The 20,972-nt window shown below is 46.4% G+C and overlaps 1 protein-coding gene across 5 annotated transcripts in view; it reads left to right on the forward strand.

The window, feature by feature from the left end:
- The window catches only part of LOC143018649 (erythroid differentiation-related factor 1), a 74,790-nt gene that overhangs the window by 44,318 nt on the left and 9,500 nt on the right, over nucleotides 1–20,972 (forward strand). For all 5 annotated transcript variants that reach the window (XM_076174220.1, XM_076174219.1, XM_076174222.1 and 2 more), the window contains exons 13-15: nucleotides 8,776–9,005; nucleotides 9,486–9,632; nucleotides 10,375–10,529. In XM_076174220.1, the coding sequence (XP_076030335.1) occupies nucleotides 8,776–9,005; nucleotides 9,486–9,632; nucleotides 10,375–10,529 (532 nt within the window). The remainder of the gene's footprint in view (nucleotides 1–8,775; nucleotides 9,006–9,485; nucleotides 9,633–10,374; nucleotides 10,530–20,972) is intronic.

The following is a 20,972-nucleotide window of genomic DNA, read 5'->3' on the forward strand; positions in this document are numbered from 1 at the left end:
CTTAAATTCCAAGTTTCTGCCCCATACAGTGCCATCAACACAATCACCCCTTCATATAATCTCCTCTTTGGATCCATACCCAAATGTCTATTTCTCAAGACACTCTTTAATCCCTCAAGGCATTTACTTGCTTCTCTCAATCTACAATTTACCTCCACCTCTTCCACTCCCCCTTTCCTGTCACGTGTGACCCCAGATACCTAAAACTATCCACTTCCTTCATCCTCTCTCCTTTAAAACTTACCTACAGCTCGCTGCCATCCTCTTTCCTTGTACATCTCATCACTTTACTTATATCCAAATATACCTTCAACCTTCTTCTATTGCATACCTTTCCAAATTCCATCACTAACTTCCTTAATTCCCCTCTGACCCTACCACAAGCACATTGTAGTCAGCAAACAACAATAACACCCCACATTTCTCCATTTACTTTAACAACTCCTGTCCCCTGCCCATTATTCTTGCAATTACCTCCAGCACCACCCCATCCATGTACACATTGAACGGCCATGGTAACATGACACAGCCCTGACAGACCCACCTTTACCTCAAACCACTTGCTCTCTCCATTTCTAATGCTAACACAGGCTCTACTACATACATACATATACCAAAGGCTCTTTTCCCTCTTATAAGGGAGATAGTCATAAAACAAAGGCATAAAAACCACTCCCTCTCATTCCGTCCCTATGACACTCAACTCCCCTCCACCCTCTTCCCTCCTTCTTATCTTGGCACCTCCTAGATGATGGGTCATCCCTGCATCTTGCCCACTGCCCAGGGTCAGAAGCAGTGTCACAAGACACAGCACATCCACAGCAAGACCACCCCCCATCTCCTCATACAGAAAAAGAGAACATACATACATATACCAAGGCTTTTTCCCCCTTACAAGGGAGGTAGCCAAAAAGGGAAAGGCATAAAAACACTCCCACCCATTTCATCCCTACATACACTCCACACCCCTCCCACCCTCCCTCTCATCTGAGCACCTCCTGGATGACGGGTCATCCCTGCACCCTGCCCACCGCCCTGGGTCAGAAGCAGTGTCGCAAGACACAGCACATCCACAGCAAGGCCACTTCATTTAATCGGCGACCCCCCCTCTCTGTCCCCCCTTGCATATAAGGAGAGGACGGGGAGAAATCCCTTCGGGCTGCGTCAAAATTAACTCACACATACTACCCCACCCCCCACCCCCCTGCCCATTCCTCCTCATGCAATCACAACATCATCCATATATAACCATTCTCCACTCACCTCTGTCTTCCGTCCTCTCCCTTCCTTCCTCAACAGACATTCCCCTCTTCCCCAAAGCCCCCTTTGGGGAGAAGACTGGAAGAAATCCCTTCGGGCTGTCTCAAATTATTTTTCATACATACTCCCTCACCCCCCCCCCCCCTTTCCACTGCATGCATCACAGCATCATCCATATACAACCATTCTTCATTCACCCATATCTTCTGTCCTCTCCCATCCTTCCTTAACAGACATTCTCCTCTTTCCCAAAGCCCCATTTACCTCATCCATCCATCTCATCCCAGGCTGACCCCTCTTGTTTACTCCTTCCACCTCTGCCTTCCACACCACTTTTACTAGTCTTTCTTCACTCTTTCCATGTGTCCAAACCATCCCAATACTGTTTCATCAACCCTATCTCCCAACTCCCCTTCCACTCCTGTTCGCCTCCTCACCTCCTTATTTTTCACTCAATCCAGCCTAGTAACCCCTATCATATTTCTCAGGCATTTCATCTCAAACACATTCAAACTCCTACTCTCTTCCTCTCTTATGCTCCGTGTTCCTGCCCCATATAGTGCTGTCGGCACAATCACTCCTTCATATAACCTCCTCTTAGCATCTATTTCTCAATGCACTTTTTAATCCACCAAAGCATTTACTCGCTTCTTTCAATCTATATTCTACCTTCACCCCCACTCCTCCCTTTCCTGCCACATTTGCACCCAAGTATCTAAAACTATCTACTTCCTCCAGTCTCTCTCCCTTAATACTCACTTCCAGTCTGCTGCCACTTTCTCCCCTTGTACATCTCAACACTTTATGTTTACCCACATTTATCTTCAGCTTCCCTCTTTCACACACCTCCCCAAGCTCTGTCACCAACTTCCTCAATCCCTCCTCTGATCCTGCTACAAGCGCAGTGTCATCCACAAACAACAGCTGGCTTATCTCCCACTTTTCTCCATTTTCTTTAACCATCTCCAATCCCTGAGTCACTACCTTTGCATATACCTCTTGCACCACCCCATTTATGTATAGATTGAACAGCCAAGGTGAAATAACACATCCCTGATGAAGTCCCACCTTCACCTCAAACTACTCACTCTCTTTATTTCTAATCCTGACACAAGCTCTACTACATACACATACCAAAGGCTTTTTCCCCCTTATATGGGAGGTAGCCAAAAAACAAAGGCATAAAAACCACTCCCACCCATTCCATCCCCATCACACTCCCCTCCCCTCCACCTTCTTCCCTCCCTCTTATCTTGGCACCTCCTGGATGACAGGTCATCCCCGCATCTTGTCCACTCTACTACTCTTGTAAAAACTCTTAAGAGCTCCTAAAAGCTTTCCTCCCATCCCATATATTTGCAATACCTCTCACAGTGCCTTCCTGTCTACCCTGTCATAAGGCTTTTCCAGATCCATAAAAAGACCAAAAAACATCCTTACCTTTTCCTATAGCTTTCTCATATGTCTTACCACAAAAATCGGATTATGCAACCCCTATCTGTCCTAAACCCACACTGTTCCTCACCAATTACTCCCTCTGTTCCTCTCTTAATCCTCTCAATCAAGACCGTTAAGCCTTCCCAACTACACTTACCAAATTGATCCCTCTGAAACTACTAGATCCTCTTATGCTTTTACCTTTTTTAGGAATGTCCCATATGGGACTGCAGGGAGAAGGATGCCCAGTCCTAATCCCCGTCCTGTTTTTGTCGCTTCTTGTGATTCAAGTGGGAAGATTTGGTGGCAGTATTCTTTCCCCCCACCACAGGGGAGAAAGAGGGAGGGAAGAGGGTTGAGGGAGTAGAGTGATGGGGATGGAATGGGTGGGAGTGGTTTTTATACCTTTGTTTTTTTGGCTACCTCCCTTGTAAGGGAAAAAAAAGCCTTTGGTATATGTATGAAACTACTACACTCACATTTGTCCCCATTCCCTTTGTAAAGTGGAACTATACAGGTACTCCTCCAGTCCTCTGGCACTCTCTTAAGCAAACATTAAATAACTTCACCAGCCAGTCCACCATCACTGTACCTCCTTTTTTCAGACATTCTGCATGACATCCATCCAGCCCAGGTGCCTTACCTGCTCTCATCATCATAACAACTGCCTTCACTTCATCTTTCTTTATTTCTCGTCCATTTTCCTCACTCATCACTCTCATTTTCTTAGCATTCCCCACTGCAGCTATCTTTCCCTCCCTATCCTCCTTCACATTTAGCAGCTCCCTAAAATATTCTGTCCATCTTCCCCTTACTGCCTTCTCTTCCATTATCATCTCTCCATCTGCACCTTTTACCTTTTCTTCTCTACTTGATTCGCCTCCTCTTCCTCTCTTAGTTTCTTTCCAAAACATCTTCTTATTATTTTCAAAATTTTCTGTCATACTCTTACCCCATTTCACATCTGCTCTCCTCTTTGTATCCTTTATCTTATGCTTTACTTCTCTTTTCTTTGTACCTCTCATATGATTCCCTCATCCTATTTTTTAACCAATCTGTGAAAGCTTGCTTCTTCTCTTCTACAACCGTCTTTGCTTTCTCATCCCACCACTCACTACCCCTCCTTCTGTTTCCTCCCATCCTTCTTGTTCCACACACCATTTTTGCACACCTTGTGACCCTCTCCTTGAACTATCCCCATTCCTCCACTCCTAGCTCTACTCTATCCTTCACTCCCTCCCACTCCTCTCTCAGCTTCTTCTTGTACTCCTCTGTCTCATTTAAGCAGTTCATTCTAAGCACCTCCCTACCTTTTGTCCTTTTCCTCTTTCTCCATCTATCCTCCACTCTCAACTTATCTTCCAGAAAATGATCTATCCCCCCACTCTCTCCCCTTAGAACATGTACATCCTTAACTCTTCCTACTATACTCCTATTTACCACTACATAGTCCATTAACACTTTACCACCCTTCCATCTACCATCCTCTCCCATGTGTACTTATGCTTGACTTTCTTCCTAAACACTGTATTTGCTATCATTAACTCTCTAGACACATCTCCACCATCAACTCTCCACTACAATTCTCTCCTGGAACTCCATACTTCTCAACCACTCTGTCTGGTTCATTTCCTACCCTAGCATTAACCCCTTCCATACGGTGCCGCACAGGTAGGCGTCATGAGGAGCAAGTGGATTTGCGATGCTGCCATATCGGCGTCTTGATTATATTTATTGTAGTCGCCCCTGGGTTTTTACATTCTCCCTAATCTGCTCTTAATCCCATTCTCTGTGGTTTTCAAAATTCACGGGTGAAAGAGAGAATGATCGATATAAGCCGTGACTATATTTTATGATGCGAGTATTATTACGACACGTCATATGGCTGGCATTGGCTGCTGCCCGCGAGATTTAAGTCCCATAGTGAAGTGGTTAAAGTCTCCCAATACTACTACATGAAGCTTCTCCCTAATCCTTCTATGCACTCATTTAAATCTATCCAAAAAGCCTCCCTTTCTTCTACACTCTTCTCATTACCAGGCCCGTATGCACTTACAAAAACCCACATCTCCCTTCCCAGTTTCACCTTCATCCACATTAACCTTGAAGAAACTTCTTTCCACTTCACAACGCGTTTACCTATCTCTTCACTTCCTAGTATAGCCACCCCTTCTCTCCCTCATCCTCTCTTCACTCCTGAGAACCTCCCAACTACACTCCCAAACTCACACTCGCCCCGCCCTCTCAACTTGGTTTCACTCAAAGCCAACACATCCATCTCTCTTCTCACAAACATATTACCTATCTCTTTCCTTTTACTCTCATCTGTACCACACCCATGCACATTAAAAGACCCAAACCTTAGGGTACTGGTTGGAAAACTCCTTGACCCTCTTATGCCTTTACTTTTTTTTAGGAATATCCCCTGTGGGGCTACAGGGAGAAGGATGCCTAGTCCTAATCCCTGTCCCATTTTTGTCCCCTCTTATGATTCAAGTAGGAAGACTTGGTGAAAATGTTCTTTCCCCACACCACAGGCTCTACTACTCTCATAAAAACTCTTGACTGCTCTTAACAGCTTTCCTCCAATCCCACATATCTGTAAAACTTCCCATAGTATCTTCCTGTCCACCCTGTCATAAGTCTTTTCCAAATTCATAAAGATCCATAAAACATTCTTACCTTTTACTAAAGTCTCACATATTTCATTATATGGACCAGAGCCATGCATCATTTTGTCTGTGTTAGAGGAAATTTCTGCCCATAGAGAAATGATGCTACTTTATTGTAGTGCAACTGCCCCTTTGTTATGCTGTCCCCCCCTCTTAATGCTATCTTGTACCACTTCTTTGAGTACATATTTCCATTTTTGCCTCTGTCCCCTGTGATATATATATCTTTTTCCATCTTACCAGGGAGGAATAAAAAATCAGAAGGCATATACCTACGTTCACTCCCATCTATCACCCTTCCTCCATCTCATCTTAGCTCCTCATGGATGGTCATCCTTGTATCCCACCCATTGCCCTAGGTCAGAAGCAATGCAGCAAGACACACTACATTCACAGCAAGGCCATTTCACTTAATCGGCAACCATCCCTCTCTGTCCTCACATGCAGAAAAATAGAACAGAGGGAGAAATCCCTTTGGGCTGCGTCAAAATATTATTCACACATAACCACTCCCTATACCTACACCCCTCCCTTCCTTGCATCACAATATATACAGTCATTCTCCACTCACCCCATCTCCTGCCATCTCTGTTCCTTGCTTAACAAATATTCCCCTCCTGCTTACTGCCCCTTTCACCCCATCCATCCATCTCATCATCGGTCATCCCCTCATGTTCACTACATCCACCTCTGCCTTCCACACCTCTTTTACTCCTACCTCTACTGTATCCTTCATTACATCCCACACCTCTCTCGACTTCTTGTACTCCTGCTCTTTTTCCTTCTCATTTAAACAGTTTACTCTAAGCACCTCTCTACCCTCCACCCTTTTTCTCTTTCCCCCTGTGGTAGGGAGAAGAAAGAATATTGCCATCAATTTTTCCCACTCAGGTCATGAAAGGTGCCTAAAATGAGATGGAGGGATGGGATTAGGCATCCTGCTCTCTGTAACCTTAAGTGCTAAGTTCTTACAAGAAGTCAAGGCATAAGAGGGTGTGGGAGGAGTTTTCTAACCAGAACTTGTTTGGGTCTTTTAATGTGTGTGGGTGTAGTACAGATGAGAGTAAAAGAGAAGATAGGCAGTATGTTTGTGAGAAGGAATATGGATGAGTTGGCATTAAGTGAAACTAAGTTAAAAGGGAGGGGTGATTTTGAGTTTGGGAGTGTAGTGAGGAGGGTGTTGGGAGTGAAGAGAGGACGAGCGAGGGAAGGGGTGACTCTACTATTAAATGAATATATGGTGGAGTGGAGGGATATTTCTTCTAGGAAAAAATCATGAGTGGAAAATCTTGTGAAATGTGTTTTTTTAAACAAATAAAAAAATATGGAGTAGTACATACATACATATACCAAGGCTTTTTCCCCCTTACTAGGGAGATAGCCAAAAAGGAAAAGGCATAAAATCATTCCCACCCATTCCATCCCTGAAAACACTCCACACCCCTCCACCCTCCCTCCCATCTTAGCACCTCCAAGATGACGGTCATCCCTGCACCCTGTCCACTGCCCTGGGTCAGAAGCAGTGTCGCAAGACACAGCACATCCACAGGAAGGCTGCTTCATTAAATCGGCGACCCCCCCCCCTCCATCTCCCCATATAAAGGAGAGGACGGGGAGAAATCCCTTCAGGCTGCGTCAAAATTTTGCTCACACACACTAATATCTCACCCCGTCCATTCCACCTCATGCATCACAACATCTTCCATATACGACCATTCTCCATTCACCCCTATCTTCTGTCCTCTCCCGTCCTTCCTCAACAGACATTCCCCTCTTCCCCAAAGCCCCTTCACCCCATTCATCCATCTCATCCTAGGACGTCCCCTCATGTTCACTCCCTCCACATCTGCCATACCTCCTTTACTAGTCTTTCTTCACTCATTCTTTCCATGTGTTGAAACCATCCTAATACTCTTTCATCAACCCTATCTCCCAACTCCCTTTCCACCCCTGTTCTCCTCCTCACCTCCTCATTTCTTACTCTATCCAGCCTAGTAACCCCCATCATACTTCTCAGACACCTCATCTCAAACACATTCAAACTCCTTCTCTCTTCTTCTCTTATGTTCCATGTTTCTGCTCCATACAGTGCTGTTGGCACAATCACTCCTTCATACAGTCTCCTCTTAGCATCCATTCCCAAATTTCTATTCCTCATTACACTTTTTAATCCACCAAGGCATTTACTCGCTTCTATCAATCTACATTCTACCTCCACCTTCACTCCACCTTTTCCTGCCACATTTGCACCCAAGTATCTAAAACTATCCACTTCCTCCTGTTGCTCTCCCTTAATGCTCACTTTCAGTCTACTGCCACTTTCACCCCTTGCACATCTCATCACCTTACTTTTACCCACATTTATCTTCAGCTTTCTTCTATCACACACTCTCCCAAACTCTGTCACCAGCTTCCTCAATCCATCCTCCGATCCTGCCACAAGCGCAGTATTGTCCGCAAACAACAGCTGGCTCACCTCCCACTTTTCTCCATTTTCTTTAACCATCTCCAATCCCTGACCTACTACCCTTGCATTTACCTCTCACACTACCCCATCCATGTATAAGTTGAACAGCCAGGGTGACATAACGCATCCTTGATGAAGTCCCACCTTTATCTCAAACCACTCACTCTCTCCATTTCTAATCCTGACACAAGCTCTACTACTCTCATAAAAACTCCTGACAGCTCCCAGAAGCTTTCCTCCTATCCCGTATATCCGCATAACCTCCCACAGTGCCTCTCCGTCTACCCTATCGTAAGCCTTTTCCAGATCCATAAAGGACCAAAAAACATCTTTCCCCTTTCCTATAGCTTTCTCATATATCTGTCTTACCACAAAAATCTGATCTACACAACCTCTACCTATCCTAAATCCACACTGTTCCTCACCAATTACTCCCTCTGTTCCTCTCCTAATCCTCTCAATCAAGATCCTCCCATAAGCCTTCCCAACTACACTTAACAAGCTAATCCCTCTGAAACTACTACATTCACACTTGTCCCCCTTTCCCTTGTAAAGTGGAACTATACAAGCACTCCTCCAGTCCTCTGGCACTCTACCTTCTCTCTAGCAAACATTAAATAACCTCACCAACCAGTCCACCATCACTGAACCTCCCTTTTTCAGACATTCTGCATGGCATCCATCCAGCCCAGGTGCCTTACCTGCTTTCATCATCTTAACTGCTGCCTTCACTTCATCCTTCCTTATTTCTCCTCCATTTTCCTCACTCATTACTCTCATTTTCTTAGCATTTCCCACTGCAGCTATCAGTCAAATTTAATAATTAAAGACCAATTTTTAGGAATATTTATGAGAAAAATTAACTAGGTTAGAGTCCATATTGAGTGTAAATATAAAAGTAGACTCAAATCAGAATGTTTTTTCAATTTTCATTGATAGAACTTTGTAATGAGGCGGGAGTGGATATGTGTGGAGTTGAAGAACTGTGGAAGCAGAGTGCAACAACACTACAAAATGGCATCGAACTTTTCACGACCATCGGGGACATTGTAAATGTATCCCTCTTACACTCCAACTGGGGTCGGCTTCTACGACTCTGTGCCTTCTACACTGTGCCCAAAGGAAGCAGAGGAGAGTTTAAGGGACAAGAGAGACATTATTACAATCAAGTAAGTAGTTAACTTAGTTAAAGCCTTGGTGTTCTCTCTCTCTCTGTGTATGTGTCTCTCTCTCTCTCTCTCTCTCTATTTTTTTCTTATTTCTATTTTTATTCTTATTTATTTATTTTTTCTCTCTCCTGTCCCCTGATAGTATCTATCTCATATATCAGAATGTCATGCCAACTCCCCAGCTGCTGCCTACAGAAATGTGTTTGAATCAAAGAGTGAAATATTTAATTTTATTAAAAGCATGGATTTTTTTTTCCTCTCCAAGTTCATTCCCTGACCATGACCCTTTCCTATTCCAGACCAAGAGTTAATCTCCATTAGTTTAATCTGTTCCCTTTAAAGACTCAAGCAATATTATTGAGTCTCCATTTTCTCTTGTTTTTTGAATGCTGGCAGGTCCAGTGCTTTTAATTATTCTTCAAATGTTTTACCTGTAAGCTGGGTGAGTGTAATCTAATTGTCTTTTAAATATCTTTTCAGGCTGTTAAGGCATACCATAAAGCACTGGAAGTTATTAAGTCACGGAAAAAAAATCCAGAGGTATGGGATCTTGTGGTGTGGGAATTTTGCACCACTCTTTACACCATTGGAACTCTCCTGCAAGACAACCCACCTCTGTCTCAGCAGGTCAGTGAAATGTCTTCAGGTTGGAATATATATATATGATCAATCTGTTGCCCCTGGTCTCTTGCAGAAGACCCAAATTCTCCAGGAAACCAGCAATAGCCTCCAGGTAGGACCATAAGCCACTTAGATGTGTATGCATAAATCATTTACATGTGCATGTATACATTCTCATTAGACTACACTTCTCTGCTCTTGGTTATTTTTAGTTAATTGAATGGTAGGAAACAGGTTAGGAGGGTCCAGTGTTTAAAAATAGAACTGCCTGTCATAGGTAGACTGCAAGAGGTATATATACATAAATGTAGACCAAGGAAAACATGGTTGAAGGGATGAGCAAAGCCAAGAGAGCAGTTGGTATGTCATATAAATGAAAATATGTATAGAGGACAGACTTTGAGAACAGTGTACAGAAGATAACCAGTTACTTGAGATAGGAATGGCACACCAGGGATATATTGCTTAATGAGAAACCTGGTGCTATTTACATTTAAATTTAGCAAGTCTTCAGGACTGTGATTTTTTTTATTTATTTATTTAATTTACTTTTTATATATACACAGACCATGTTTTTTGTGATACTATATTCTGTTGTAATTCCTGTAATTTGTAATTATGGTTACTTGTTTTGAGTATAGCGATAAATTGATTCAGAAAAACTCAGGAAATTAACATTGAACAGTATAATTTCTATTTTTATACAGGATGACCTATTTTTAACTAATTTAAAAGATTTGGTGTTCAGGGTCAGGAAGAAATAGATCGTGAAGTGATAGAGGTTTTGTCTAAAGCCCTGAAGCACTGTGATGTCAAAACACCCAGCCCGAGACAGCCACTCTATCAGTATCGAGCAGCAGTGATACATATGCGACTTGCTGGGCTCTACCACAACATGTACAGGTGGGAACCATTCACTTGTTTATGGGTGTGCCTGAACACTAGTACACAGGAGGAGGGGAGAGTATAGAATATTAATATAAAGTCATGGAACAGTAACTGTGAAGAAAGCAGTTCAGAAAAAATAATGTGGAAAGATTGTGTCAAGACAGAGATAAATTTTTGGGTGGTGTAAGCATTTTTTTATGTTGATGAAGATGTGATACATACCAAATAGCCTTTTCCCCCATATAAGGGTGATAGCCAAATCATAGCATAAATCCACCCTACACCCATCCCACATTTGTTTAAAATACATTCATTGCCCTTCCTGTCTTACCATCATATGGATCAAGGATCATCCCTGTCTCCCACCACATTGCTTAGGTCAAGGGCAGTACAGTGAGACATTATCACAACAGCAGGGCCCAAGAGCCAGAGCTGGTTTAGTTTTACTATTTCATTATAAGGCAACTTGTTCCCTACTCCACATCCAATTGAACAATTTACTGAGCAGACAAGACCCTTCCTTCAGGTGGGATTATGTCTTCATCCATTTACAAAGGATTACAAAGGAGGAGCATGCCGACTGGAGAAATTTTGGTCCATAACTCGGTCAGATGCAAAAAAAAATATAATAATGATAAATGAATGAATAAAAGCTATGATAATGTACATAATATTAGATACATACATGCATATACCAAAGGCTTTTTCCCCCTTACACAGAGGGTATCCTAAAAGAAAAAGGCATAGAAATCACTCCCACCCATTTCATTTCCCATATATTCCACTCCCCTCCACCCTCTTCCCTCCCTCCTATCTTGGCACCTCCTGGATGACGGGTCATCCCTGCATCCTGTCCACTGCCCTGGGTCAGAAGCAGTGTCGCAAGACACAGCACATCCACAGCAAGGCCGCATCATAAATTCGGCGACCCGTCCCCTCATACAGGAAAGGAGAAGATGGGGAGAAATCCCTTCGGGCTCTCTTCAATAACACTGAGCTGAGCGTCCTTCAGTGGAACATTAACGGGTTCCTTCGCAAAAGATCATATCTATTGGCTATCGCTCAGCAATACGATTTTGACATCATTCCACTACAGGAAACACTACTTAGGGAGGAGGCATGATTCCCGGGATACCGCACCTTCTCCTTACTACGCAGCGACACCACAAGAGGCTGCATGGTACTCGTCAAGGACAGCCTACCCTGCAGCGAAGACACCAACCCCATATACTGTGGCGATGGCGTGGAGGCTCATGCGGTTCTCGTACAACGAGGCCATGAAACCTTCACCGTCTACAATTTGTACAGGGGCCGTCAAGCTGTCCTGGACCTTGGGGAAGTGAGCACCCTTGCTGGGGACAGACTCCTCATCCTCGGAGGGGATTTTAATGCTCACCACCCATCTCTGTCATCCACACAGGGCCCCAATGCTGCAGGGAATCACCTACACCATACACTGACTTCCTCCTCCCACATCGCCTTGCTGAACGACGGCTCCCCGACCCATGTACGAGGAGGCAGGCTTGACCTAACCCTTGTGACTGCCACTCTCTCCTCCCGCGCAAGATGGGAGGTCCATCCTGTTGTCACCAGTGACCACCTCGCCGTATGCATGTACATACAAGATGTGGCTCCCCCACCGGTGGTGCCACACATCCCGCGGTGGAACACATCCAAGGCCAACTGGCCTCTCTTCTCCAATGCCCTGGCATCCTGGGCAACTGAGTACAACCCCTCAACTTGGGACGTCGACAGCTTGGAGGCGGACCTCTCAACCGCCCTCCACACTGCCGCGAGAGATACGATTGCACTGCAGGGACAGCCCACCCGGAGGCACAAGAACCACTGGTACTACAACGAGGAAATGAGAGAGGCTAACCACAGGGTGTGCATGTTCCGTCGCGCCTTCAGACAGAACAGGACGCAGGTCAATCTTGCCAACCTTTGAGCAGCCGTTTGTGAAGCGCATGCCACGGCTATGCGTGTCAGGGTCAACAAATTCCATGAGTGGTGTGAGAGCTTCAACACCCACACCTCCCTCTCCGAGGTCTGGTGCAAACTTCATGTAGCCACTAACAGGTCTAGCCCACGTCTAACCCACCATGCCCCAACCGAAGAGGCACAGCGGCTGGTAGAGGAATTTGCCTCTCGAACCAGCAGTGCCTTCCTGCCGCAGCGCACCCAGCCACCCACGAGATGCAACAACAGCTGCGGGAAGAAAGGATTCACCACGTTGGGGACATGATGGCCCAGACGGACGAGACCGACGAAGAATTCACTCTCGGAGAACTCATGGCCGCCCACAGACCTAACAAGCGGCTGGTAGAGGAATTTGCCTCTCGAACCAGCAGTGCCTTCCTGCCGCAGCGCACCCAGCCACCCACGAGATGCAACAACAGCTGCGGTAAGAAAGGATTCACCACGTTGGGGACATGATGGCCCAGACGGACGAGACCGACGAAGAATTCACTCTCGGAGAACTCATGGCTGCCCACAGACCTAACAAGGACACCGCACCCGGCGAAGACGGAGTCACCTACTCCATGCTGGCACACCTCGGACCTGCAGGAGATGAGGCCTTCCTCCGCGTGATCAATGCGTCCTGGAGAACTGGGAGACTGCCCACAGCCTGGAAGACGGCCACAATAGTACCAATCCCCAAGCCCAAGGAACCCGGTACCTACCGCCCCATCAGCCTGGTCAGCTGTATGGGAAAGACAGCAGAAAGGATGGTACTCAACAGATTGCTATGGAAACTAGGTCCGTTGCATGAGCATATCTTTGCTTATTGCAAGGGCACTAGTACGGCCCATAGCATTGCCACCCTTCTAGCGGCAGTGAGCAGTGAGCCCTCCATCACAGTTTTTCTCGATCTGGAAAAGGCCTTTGAGCTAGCCAGTCCTCTGGCGATCCAGGACACTCGCATGCAAAGGTCTGAGAGGAAGACTTCTCACCTGGATAGCCGACTACCTGTCACGCAGATCTGCGCGGGTGCGCTTCCAAGGCCACATGTCGGAGCCCACGGTGCTAGAGAATGGTACACCACAGGGAGGGGTTCTCAGTCCGACCCTTTTCAATGTGCTTATCTCCAACATACTGAAGCTCCCCCTCCCCCACGGGTGCAAAATCATTTCCTACGCCGATGATCTAGCTCTCATCATTGCTGGGAAGCAACGATGCCACGACAGGGCACAGCGCTGCCTCGACGCCGTCGCAGCGGAATGCGTCAGGATCGGGCTCAAAATATCCCCTCGGAAGTCTAAAGCCATGGCATTCGGACTCAGACGAGGAAAGGAACCCCTCGCTGCTCAAGGATTCGCGCTGTACTGGGTCACACAATTCCAGTACCTGGGCGTATGGCTCGACAGGGGCCTCACCTTCAACAGGGAAATATCCTACCTCAGAGAAAGAATGAAGGCCAGAACCACAGTGATGAGGGCCATGTGCGGAAGAGCACTTGGTGCCACACATCAAGTCCTCCGCACGTACTACGTACAAACGGTGCATTCTATCGCCGACTACGCAGCCCTCTCCTTACTGTGGACGTGGACAAACTCCAAAGGCTTGAGACATGCCAGAATGAAGTGGCTAGAGTTATCCTGGGAGCACAACGGTGGTACAAAGTTCTCAACCTCCAGCGGGAAGCCTCGCTCCCTCCTCTCCAACTCAGGATAAGAATGCTCGCGGCGGACTTTGTTGCCCGCGCACTCCACCCCCACGACGAGACAGGCCTAAGTCGGGACATCTACTCCTCACTTGCACGCGCAGACACAGGTCTAAGTCAGGACATCTACTCCTCACTTGCACGCGCAGACACACTGCAACGCCCCAACACTTGGCTCTCACACGCGGCCAAGCTCCTGGATTCCTTCCAATTACAGCAACCTCACCTCGAGAAGGGCATCCCACAATCCCACCCGGACTTCAAATGCCCGCCTCCGTGGGCACCAGCTCCCGTGACCTTTAAATTTACGACACTCCCGGGGACAAAGGGCGCATGCCACCCGGACAAAGCGCGTGTATTAGCAAATAACGGCATCTGGGCACTGACGCGACCTGGTCATACAGTGTATTTTACAGACGGGTCCGTCGAACAATGCAGCCCAAACACGGCTGGAGCTGCCTTCGTCACTGATGGACACATCTTCGGCAGGAGAGTCAGCGACTCCGCGTCCTCTCTTCAAGCCGAGGCCGTGGTGATGCAGGGGGCCCTAGAACATGCCCTTGTATCCCACTCCAATTCCGTGGTCATCCACACTGACTCTCTGAGCCTGATAAGCTGCTTACAACAGGCAGAGCCTGAAGGTAATGTCCACCTCCTCACCAACATAATTGCACTCCTGCACAAATTACACCATGAAGGACAACATATCATCATCAACTGGGTGCCAAGCCACGTCGGTGTGCATGGAAACAACCTTGCAGACGCAGCTGCTGCCACAGCCCGCAAAAGAGCCAGTGTCGATGTCCAGGTCCCTCCCAGTAAGAGTCAGCTCCAACTTAAAACCAGGGCATTAGCACGCAAGAAGTGGCACCTCCAATACAGGCAGGAGGCGCAGATCTCCCAACGAGCGGGTTGGTACATAAAGGTGACAGCCTATGAACCTCTAGTCCTCCCCCGCTCCACTCCCAGAAGGCTAGAAAAGCTGCTTTTCAGGTTACGTCTAGAGGACCGTTGCTTCTGGCAACTTAATCCCCAGAGCACCATAGAAGACCGCTGGTGCAACCACTGCCATGAAGAAAATGCCGACCTCCACCACTACCTGAGCGATTGCCCCGCCACCTCTTTCCTCAGACGAGGACCACCGGCTCCCCCTGAAGGTCTTGTGAGCCGCCTATGCCGCCTCCAAAGCCCCTATGAGCTCGGTCAGCTGCTAGAGCGTCCACCGCCGCTCTAGCAGCCGCAGCTTCTCTTTTCTACTGCCCCCTATCACCCTCTGACTAGCTATACTATTTCACCTCCTCTCCACAAGGTGTGCCCTACATAAACACCACCGCACAGGCTCAAACAAAGCCTGTGGGAGTGATTCTTCACTCCCGAATTTCGGAAAAAAAAAAAAAAAAAAAAAAAAAAATTCTCATCCCCCATCCCCCACCCACTCCCCCTCATGCATCACAGCCTCATCTATACACATCCCTTCTCCATTCACCCCTATCTTCTGTCCTCTCCCATCCTTCCTCTACAGACATTCCTCTCTTTTGTAATGCCCCTTTCACCCCATCCATCCATCTCATCCTAGGACACCCCCTCATATTCCTTCCTTCCACCTCATCCTAGGACACCCCCTCATATTCCTTCCTTCCACCTCCACCTTCCACACTTCTTTTACTAATCTTTCTTCACTCATTCTTTCCATGTGTCCAATCCATCCTAATACTCTTTCATCAACCCTATCTCCCAGCTGTCCCCCAACCCCTTGTTACTGGCCTGTACCATTTCTCTGAATATTCATTTCCTTTTTTCGCCTACCTACCTACCCTGTTGTGGGGGAAAAAGAATACTGCCACCAAGTATTTCCACTTGAGTTGTAAAAGGCGACAAAAAAGGACAGGGGATGGGATTAGGAGTCCTACTACCTGTAGTCCCAAAAGGTGACATTCCTAATAAAGAAAGAAAAGGCATAAGAAATAATAATAGAATAAGTAAATAAATATGTAAAGTTAAATGATAAATAAACAGGTAAATAGTACATACCTATATCAAAGGGAGGTAGCCAAAAAACAAAGGCATTAAAAACTTTGCCCACCCATTCCATGCCTATCACACTCCACTCCCCTCCACCCTCTTCCCTCCCTCTTATCTTGGCACCTCCTGGATGATGGGTCATCCCTGCATCTTGCCCACTGCCCTGGGTCAGAAGCAGTGTCACAAGACACAGCACATCCACAGCAAGGCCACTTCATTATATTGGCGACCCTGCCTCTCTGTCCCCTCATGCAGAAAAGGAGAAGACGGGGAGAAATCCCTTCGGGCTGCATCAAATTATTTCTCACACATACTCCCTCACCCCCCATTCCACCTCATGCATCACAGCATCATCCATATACAACCATTCTCCATTCACCCCTGTCTTCTGTCCTCTCCCATCCTTCCTCAACAGATATTCCCCTCTTTCCCAAAGCCCCTTTTACCCCATCCATCCATCTCATCCTAGGTTGCCCCTTCCTGATCACTCCTTCCACCTCTGCCTTCCACACATCTTTTTCTAGTTTTTCTTCACTCATTCTTTCCAAGTGTCCAAACCATTCCAATACTGTTTCATCAATCCTATCCCCCATCTCTCTTTCCACCCCTGTTCTTCTCCTCATTTCCTCATTCATTTCTCACTCTATCCAGCCTAGTGACCTCTATCATACTTATCAGACCCCTCATCTCAAACACACATACATATACCAAAGGCTTTTTTCCCTCCTTATAAGGTGCTAAGATAAGAGGGAGGGTGGAGGGGTGTGGAGTGGATTCAGGGATGGAATGGGTGGGAATGATTTTATGCCTTTTCCTTTTTGGCTACCTCCCTTGTAAGGGGGAAAAAGCCTTGGTATATGTATGTATGTATAAGGGAGGTAGCCAAAAAACAAAGGCATAAAAACCACTCCCCCCATTCCATCCCTATCACGCTCCCCTCCCTTCCACCCACTTCCCTCCCTCTTATCTTGGTACCTTCTGGATGATGGGTTGTCCCTGTATCTCACCCACTACCCTGGGTCGGAAGCAGTCTCACAAGACACAGCAAATCCACAGCAAGGCCGCTTCATTAAATCAGCGACCCCCCTCCCTCTCCGTCCCCTCATGCAGAAAAGGAGAAGATTGGGAGAAGTCCCTTCGAGCTGCATCAATTTATTTCTCATACATACTCCCTCACCCCCCATCCCCCACCCACTCCCCCTCATGCATCACAGCATCATCCATATACAACCATTCTCCCTTCACCCCTATCCTCTGTCCTCTCCTGTCCTTCCTCAACAGACATTCCCATTCTTCCCAAAGCCCCTTTTACCCCATCCATCCATCTCATCCTAGGTCGCCCCCTCATGTTCACTCCTTCTACCTCTGCCTTCCACACCTCTTTTATTAGTCTTTCTTCACTCATTCTCTCCATGTGTCCAAACCATCCTAATACTCTTTCATCAACTCTATCTCCCAACTCCCTTTCCACCCCTGTTCTCCTCCTCACCTCCTCATTTCTCACTCAGTCCAGCCTAGTGACCCCTATCATACATATCAGACACCTCATCTCAAACACATTCAAGCTCCTCCTCTCTTCCTCTCTTATGTTCCATGTTTCTGCCCCATACAGTGCTGTTGGCACAATCACTCCTTCATACAATCTTCTCTTAGCATCCATTCCCAAATGTCTATTTCTCATTACACTTTTTAATCCACCAAGGCATTTACTCACTTCTCTCAATCTACATTCTACCTCCACCCCCACTTCTCCCTTTCCTGCCTGATTCGCATCCAAGTATCTAAAACTATCCACTTGCTCCAGTCTCTCTCCCTTAACCTCTTCCCTCCGGGGCACATCGCACGTCTGGCAGCATTAGCTGCCCGATGTGCGATGTCTCGAAATGATAATCGCATTATAAAAAATAAAGTCAGTGCTAAATTGTCCGTTCTCTTTCACCTATGTATTTTGATAACCATAGAAAACTGATGAAGCCAGTTTAGAGAGAATGAAAATTATGTAGGTACAACTACAGTAAATATAATCAAGATGGCGACTTCGGCATCAACGAGTACCTACTTGCTCCTCATCCCGCCTACGTAGGCGGCACCGTATGGAAGTGGTTAATACTCACTTCCAGTCTGTTGCCACTTTCTCCCCTTGTACATCTCATCACCTTACTTTTACCCACGTTTATCTCCAACTTCCTTCATTTGCACACCTTCCCAAACTGTCACTAACTTCCTCAATCCCTCCTCTGATCCTGCTACAAGTGCCGGAGGACTGGAGGAGTGCCTGTATAATTTCACTTTACAAGGGAAAAGGGAACAAGTGTGAGTGTAGTAGTTTCAGAGGGATCAGCTTGTTAAGCGTAGTTGGGAAGGCTTAAAGGAAGGTCTTGATTGAGAGGATTAGAAAAGGAACAGAGGGAGTAATTGGTGAGGAACAATGTGGGTTTAGGACAGGTAGGGGTTGCATGGATCAGATTTTTGTGGTAAGACAGATATGTGAGAAAGCTATAGGAAAAGGTAAGAATTTTTTTTTTTTAGGGAGGTGCTTAGAGTGAATTCTCTAAATGAAGAGGAAAAGGAGAAGGAGTACAAGAGGAAGCTGAAGGAGGAGTGGGAGGGAGTGAAGGATAAAGTGGAGGTAGGTGTGGAGGAGGAATGGGGATGGTTCAAGGAGGGAGTCACAAAGTGTGCAAGGATGGTGTGTGGAACAAGAAGGTTAGGAGGAAATAGAAGGAAGGGTAGTGAATGGTGGGATGAGGAAACAAAGAAGGTTGTAGAAGAGAAGAAGCGAGCTTTCACAGATTGGTTACAAAGTAGGACGAGGGAGTCATACGAGAAGTACAGGGAAAAGAAAAGAGAAGTAAAGAAAAAGGTAAAGGAGGCAAAGAGGAGAGCAGATGTAAAATGGGGTAAGAGTATGACAGAAAATTTTGAAAGTAATAAAAAGATGTTTTGGAAAGAAATTAAGAGAGGAAGAGGAGGCGAATCAAGTAGAGAAGAAAAGGTAAAAGGTGCAGATGGAGAGATGATGATGGAGGAGAAGGCAGTAAGGGGAAGATGGGCAGAATATTTTAGGGAGTTGCTGAATGTGAAGGAGGATAGGGAGGGAAAGATAGCTGCAGTGGGAAATGCTAAGAAAATGAGAGTGAGGAAAATGGAGGAGAAATAAGGAAGGATGAAGTGAAGGCAGCAGTTAAGATGATGAAAGCAGGTAAGGCACCTGGTCTGGATGGATGCCATGCAGAATGTCTTAAAAAAGGAGGTATAGTGATGGTGGACTGGTTGGTGAGGTTATTTAATGTTTGCTGGAGAGAAGGTAGAGTGCCAGAGGACTGGAGGAGTGTGTGTATAGTTCCACTTTACAAGGGAAAGGGGGACAAGTGTGAATGTAGTAGTTTCAGAGGGATTAGCTTGTTAAGTGTAGTTGGGAAGGCTTATGGGAGGATCTTGATTGAGAGGATTAGGAGAGGAAGAGAGGGAGTAATTTGTGAGGAACAGTGTGGGTTTAGGACAGGTAGAGGTTGTGTAGATCAGATTTTTGTGGTAAGACAGATATGTGAGAAAGCTATAGGAAAGGGGAAGGATGTTTTGTGGGCCTTTATGGATCTGGAAAAGGCTTACGACAGGGTAGACAGAAAGGCACTGTGGGAGGTTATGCGGATATACGGGATAGGAGGAAAGCTTCTGGGAGCTGTCAGGAGTTTTTATGAGAGTAGTAGAGCTTGTGTCAGGAGTAGAAATGGAGAGAGTGAGTGGTTTGAGGTAAAGGTGGGACTTCATCAGGGATGCGTTATGTCACCCTGGCTGTTCAACTTATACATGGATGGGGTGGTGCGAGAGGTGAATGCAAGGGTAGTGGGTCAGGGATTGGAGATGGTTAAAGAAAATGGAGAAAAGTGGGAGGTGAGCCACCTGTTGTTTGCGGACGACACTGCGCTTGTGGCGGGATTGGAGGAGGGATTGAGGAAGCTGGTGGCAGAGTTTGGGAGAGTGTGTGATAGAAGAAAGCTGAAGATAAATGTGGGTAAAAGTAAGGTGATGAGATGTACAAGGGGTGAAAGTGGCAGTAATCTGGAAATGAGCATTAAGGGAGAGCAACTGGAGGAAGTGGATAGTTTTAGATACTTGGGTGCAAATGTGGCAGGAAAGGGTGGAGTGAAGGTGGAGGTAGAATGTAGATTGAGAGAAGCGAGTAAATGCCTTGGTGGTTTAAAAAGTGTAATGAGGAATAGGAATCTGGGAATGGATGCTAAGAGGAGACTGTATGAAGGAGTGATTGTGCCAACAGCACTGTATGGAGCAGAAACATGGAACATGAGAGAGGAAGAGAGAAGGAACTTGAATGTGTTTGAGATGAAGTGTCTGAGAAGTATGATGGGGGTTACTAGGCTAGATAGAGTGAGAAATGAGGAAGTGAGGAGAACAGGAGTGGAAAGGGAGCTGGGAGATAGGGTTGATGAAAGAGTATTAGGATGGTTTGGACACATGGAAAGAATGAGTGAAGAAAGACTAGTAAAGGAGGTATGGAAGGCAGATGTGGAGGGAGTGAACATGAGGGGACGTCCTAGGATGAGATGGATGGATGGGGTGAAGGGGGCTTTGGGGAAGAGGGGAATGTCTGTTGAGGAAGGACGGGAGAGGACAGAAGACGGGTGAATGGAGAATGGTTGTATATGGAAAATGTTGTGATGCATGAGGTGGATTGGACGGGGGAATGGGGGTGAGGTAGTGTGTGTGAGCAAAAATTTTGATGCAGCCCGAAGGGATTTCTCCCCGTCCTC

This window comes from Oratosquilla oratoria, chromosome 35 (genome assembly GCF_046742065.1).
Source record: "Oratosquilla oratoria isolate Oo_2021 chromosome 35, ASM4674206v1, whole genome shotgun sequence".
NCBI classification, from domain to species: Eukaryota; Metazoa; Arthropoda; class Malacostraca; order Stomatopoda; family Squillidae; genus Oratosquilla; species Oratosquilla oratoria.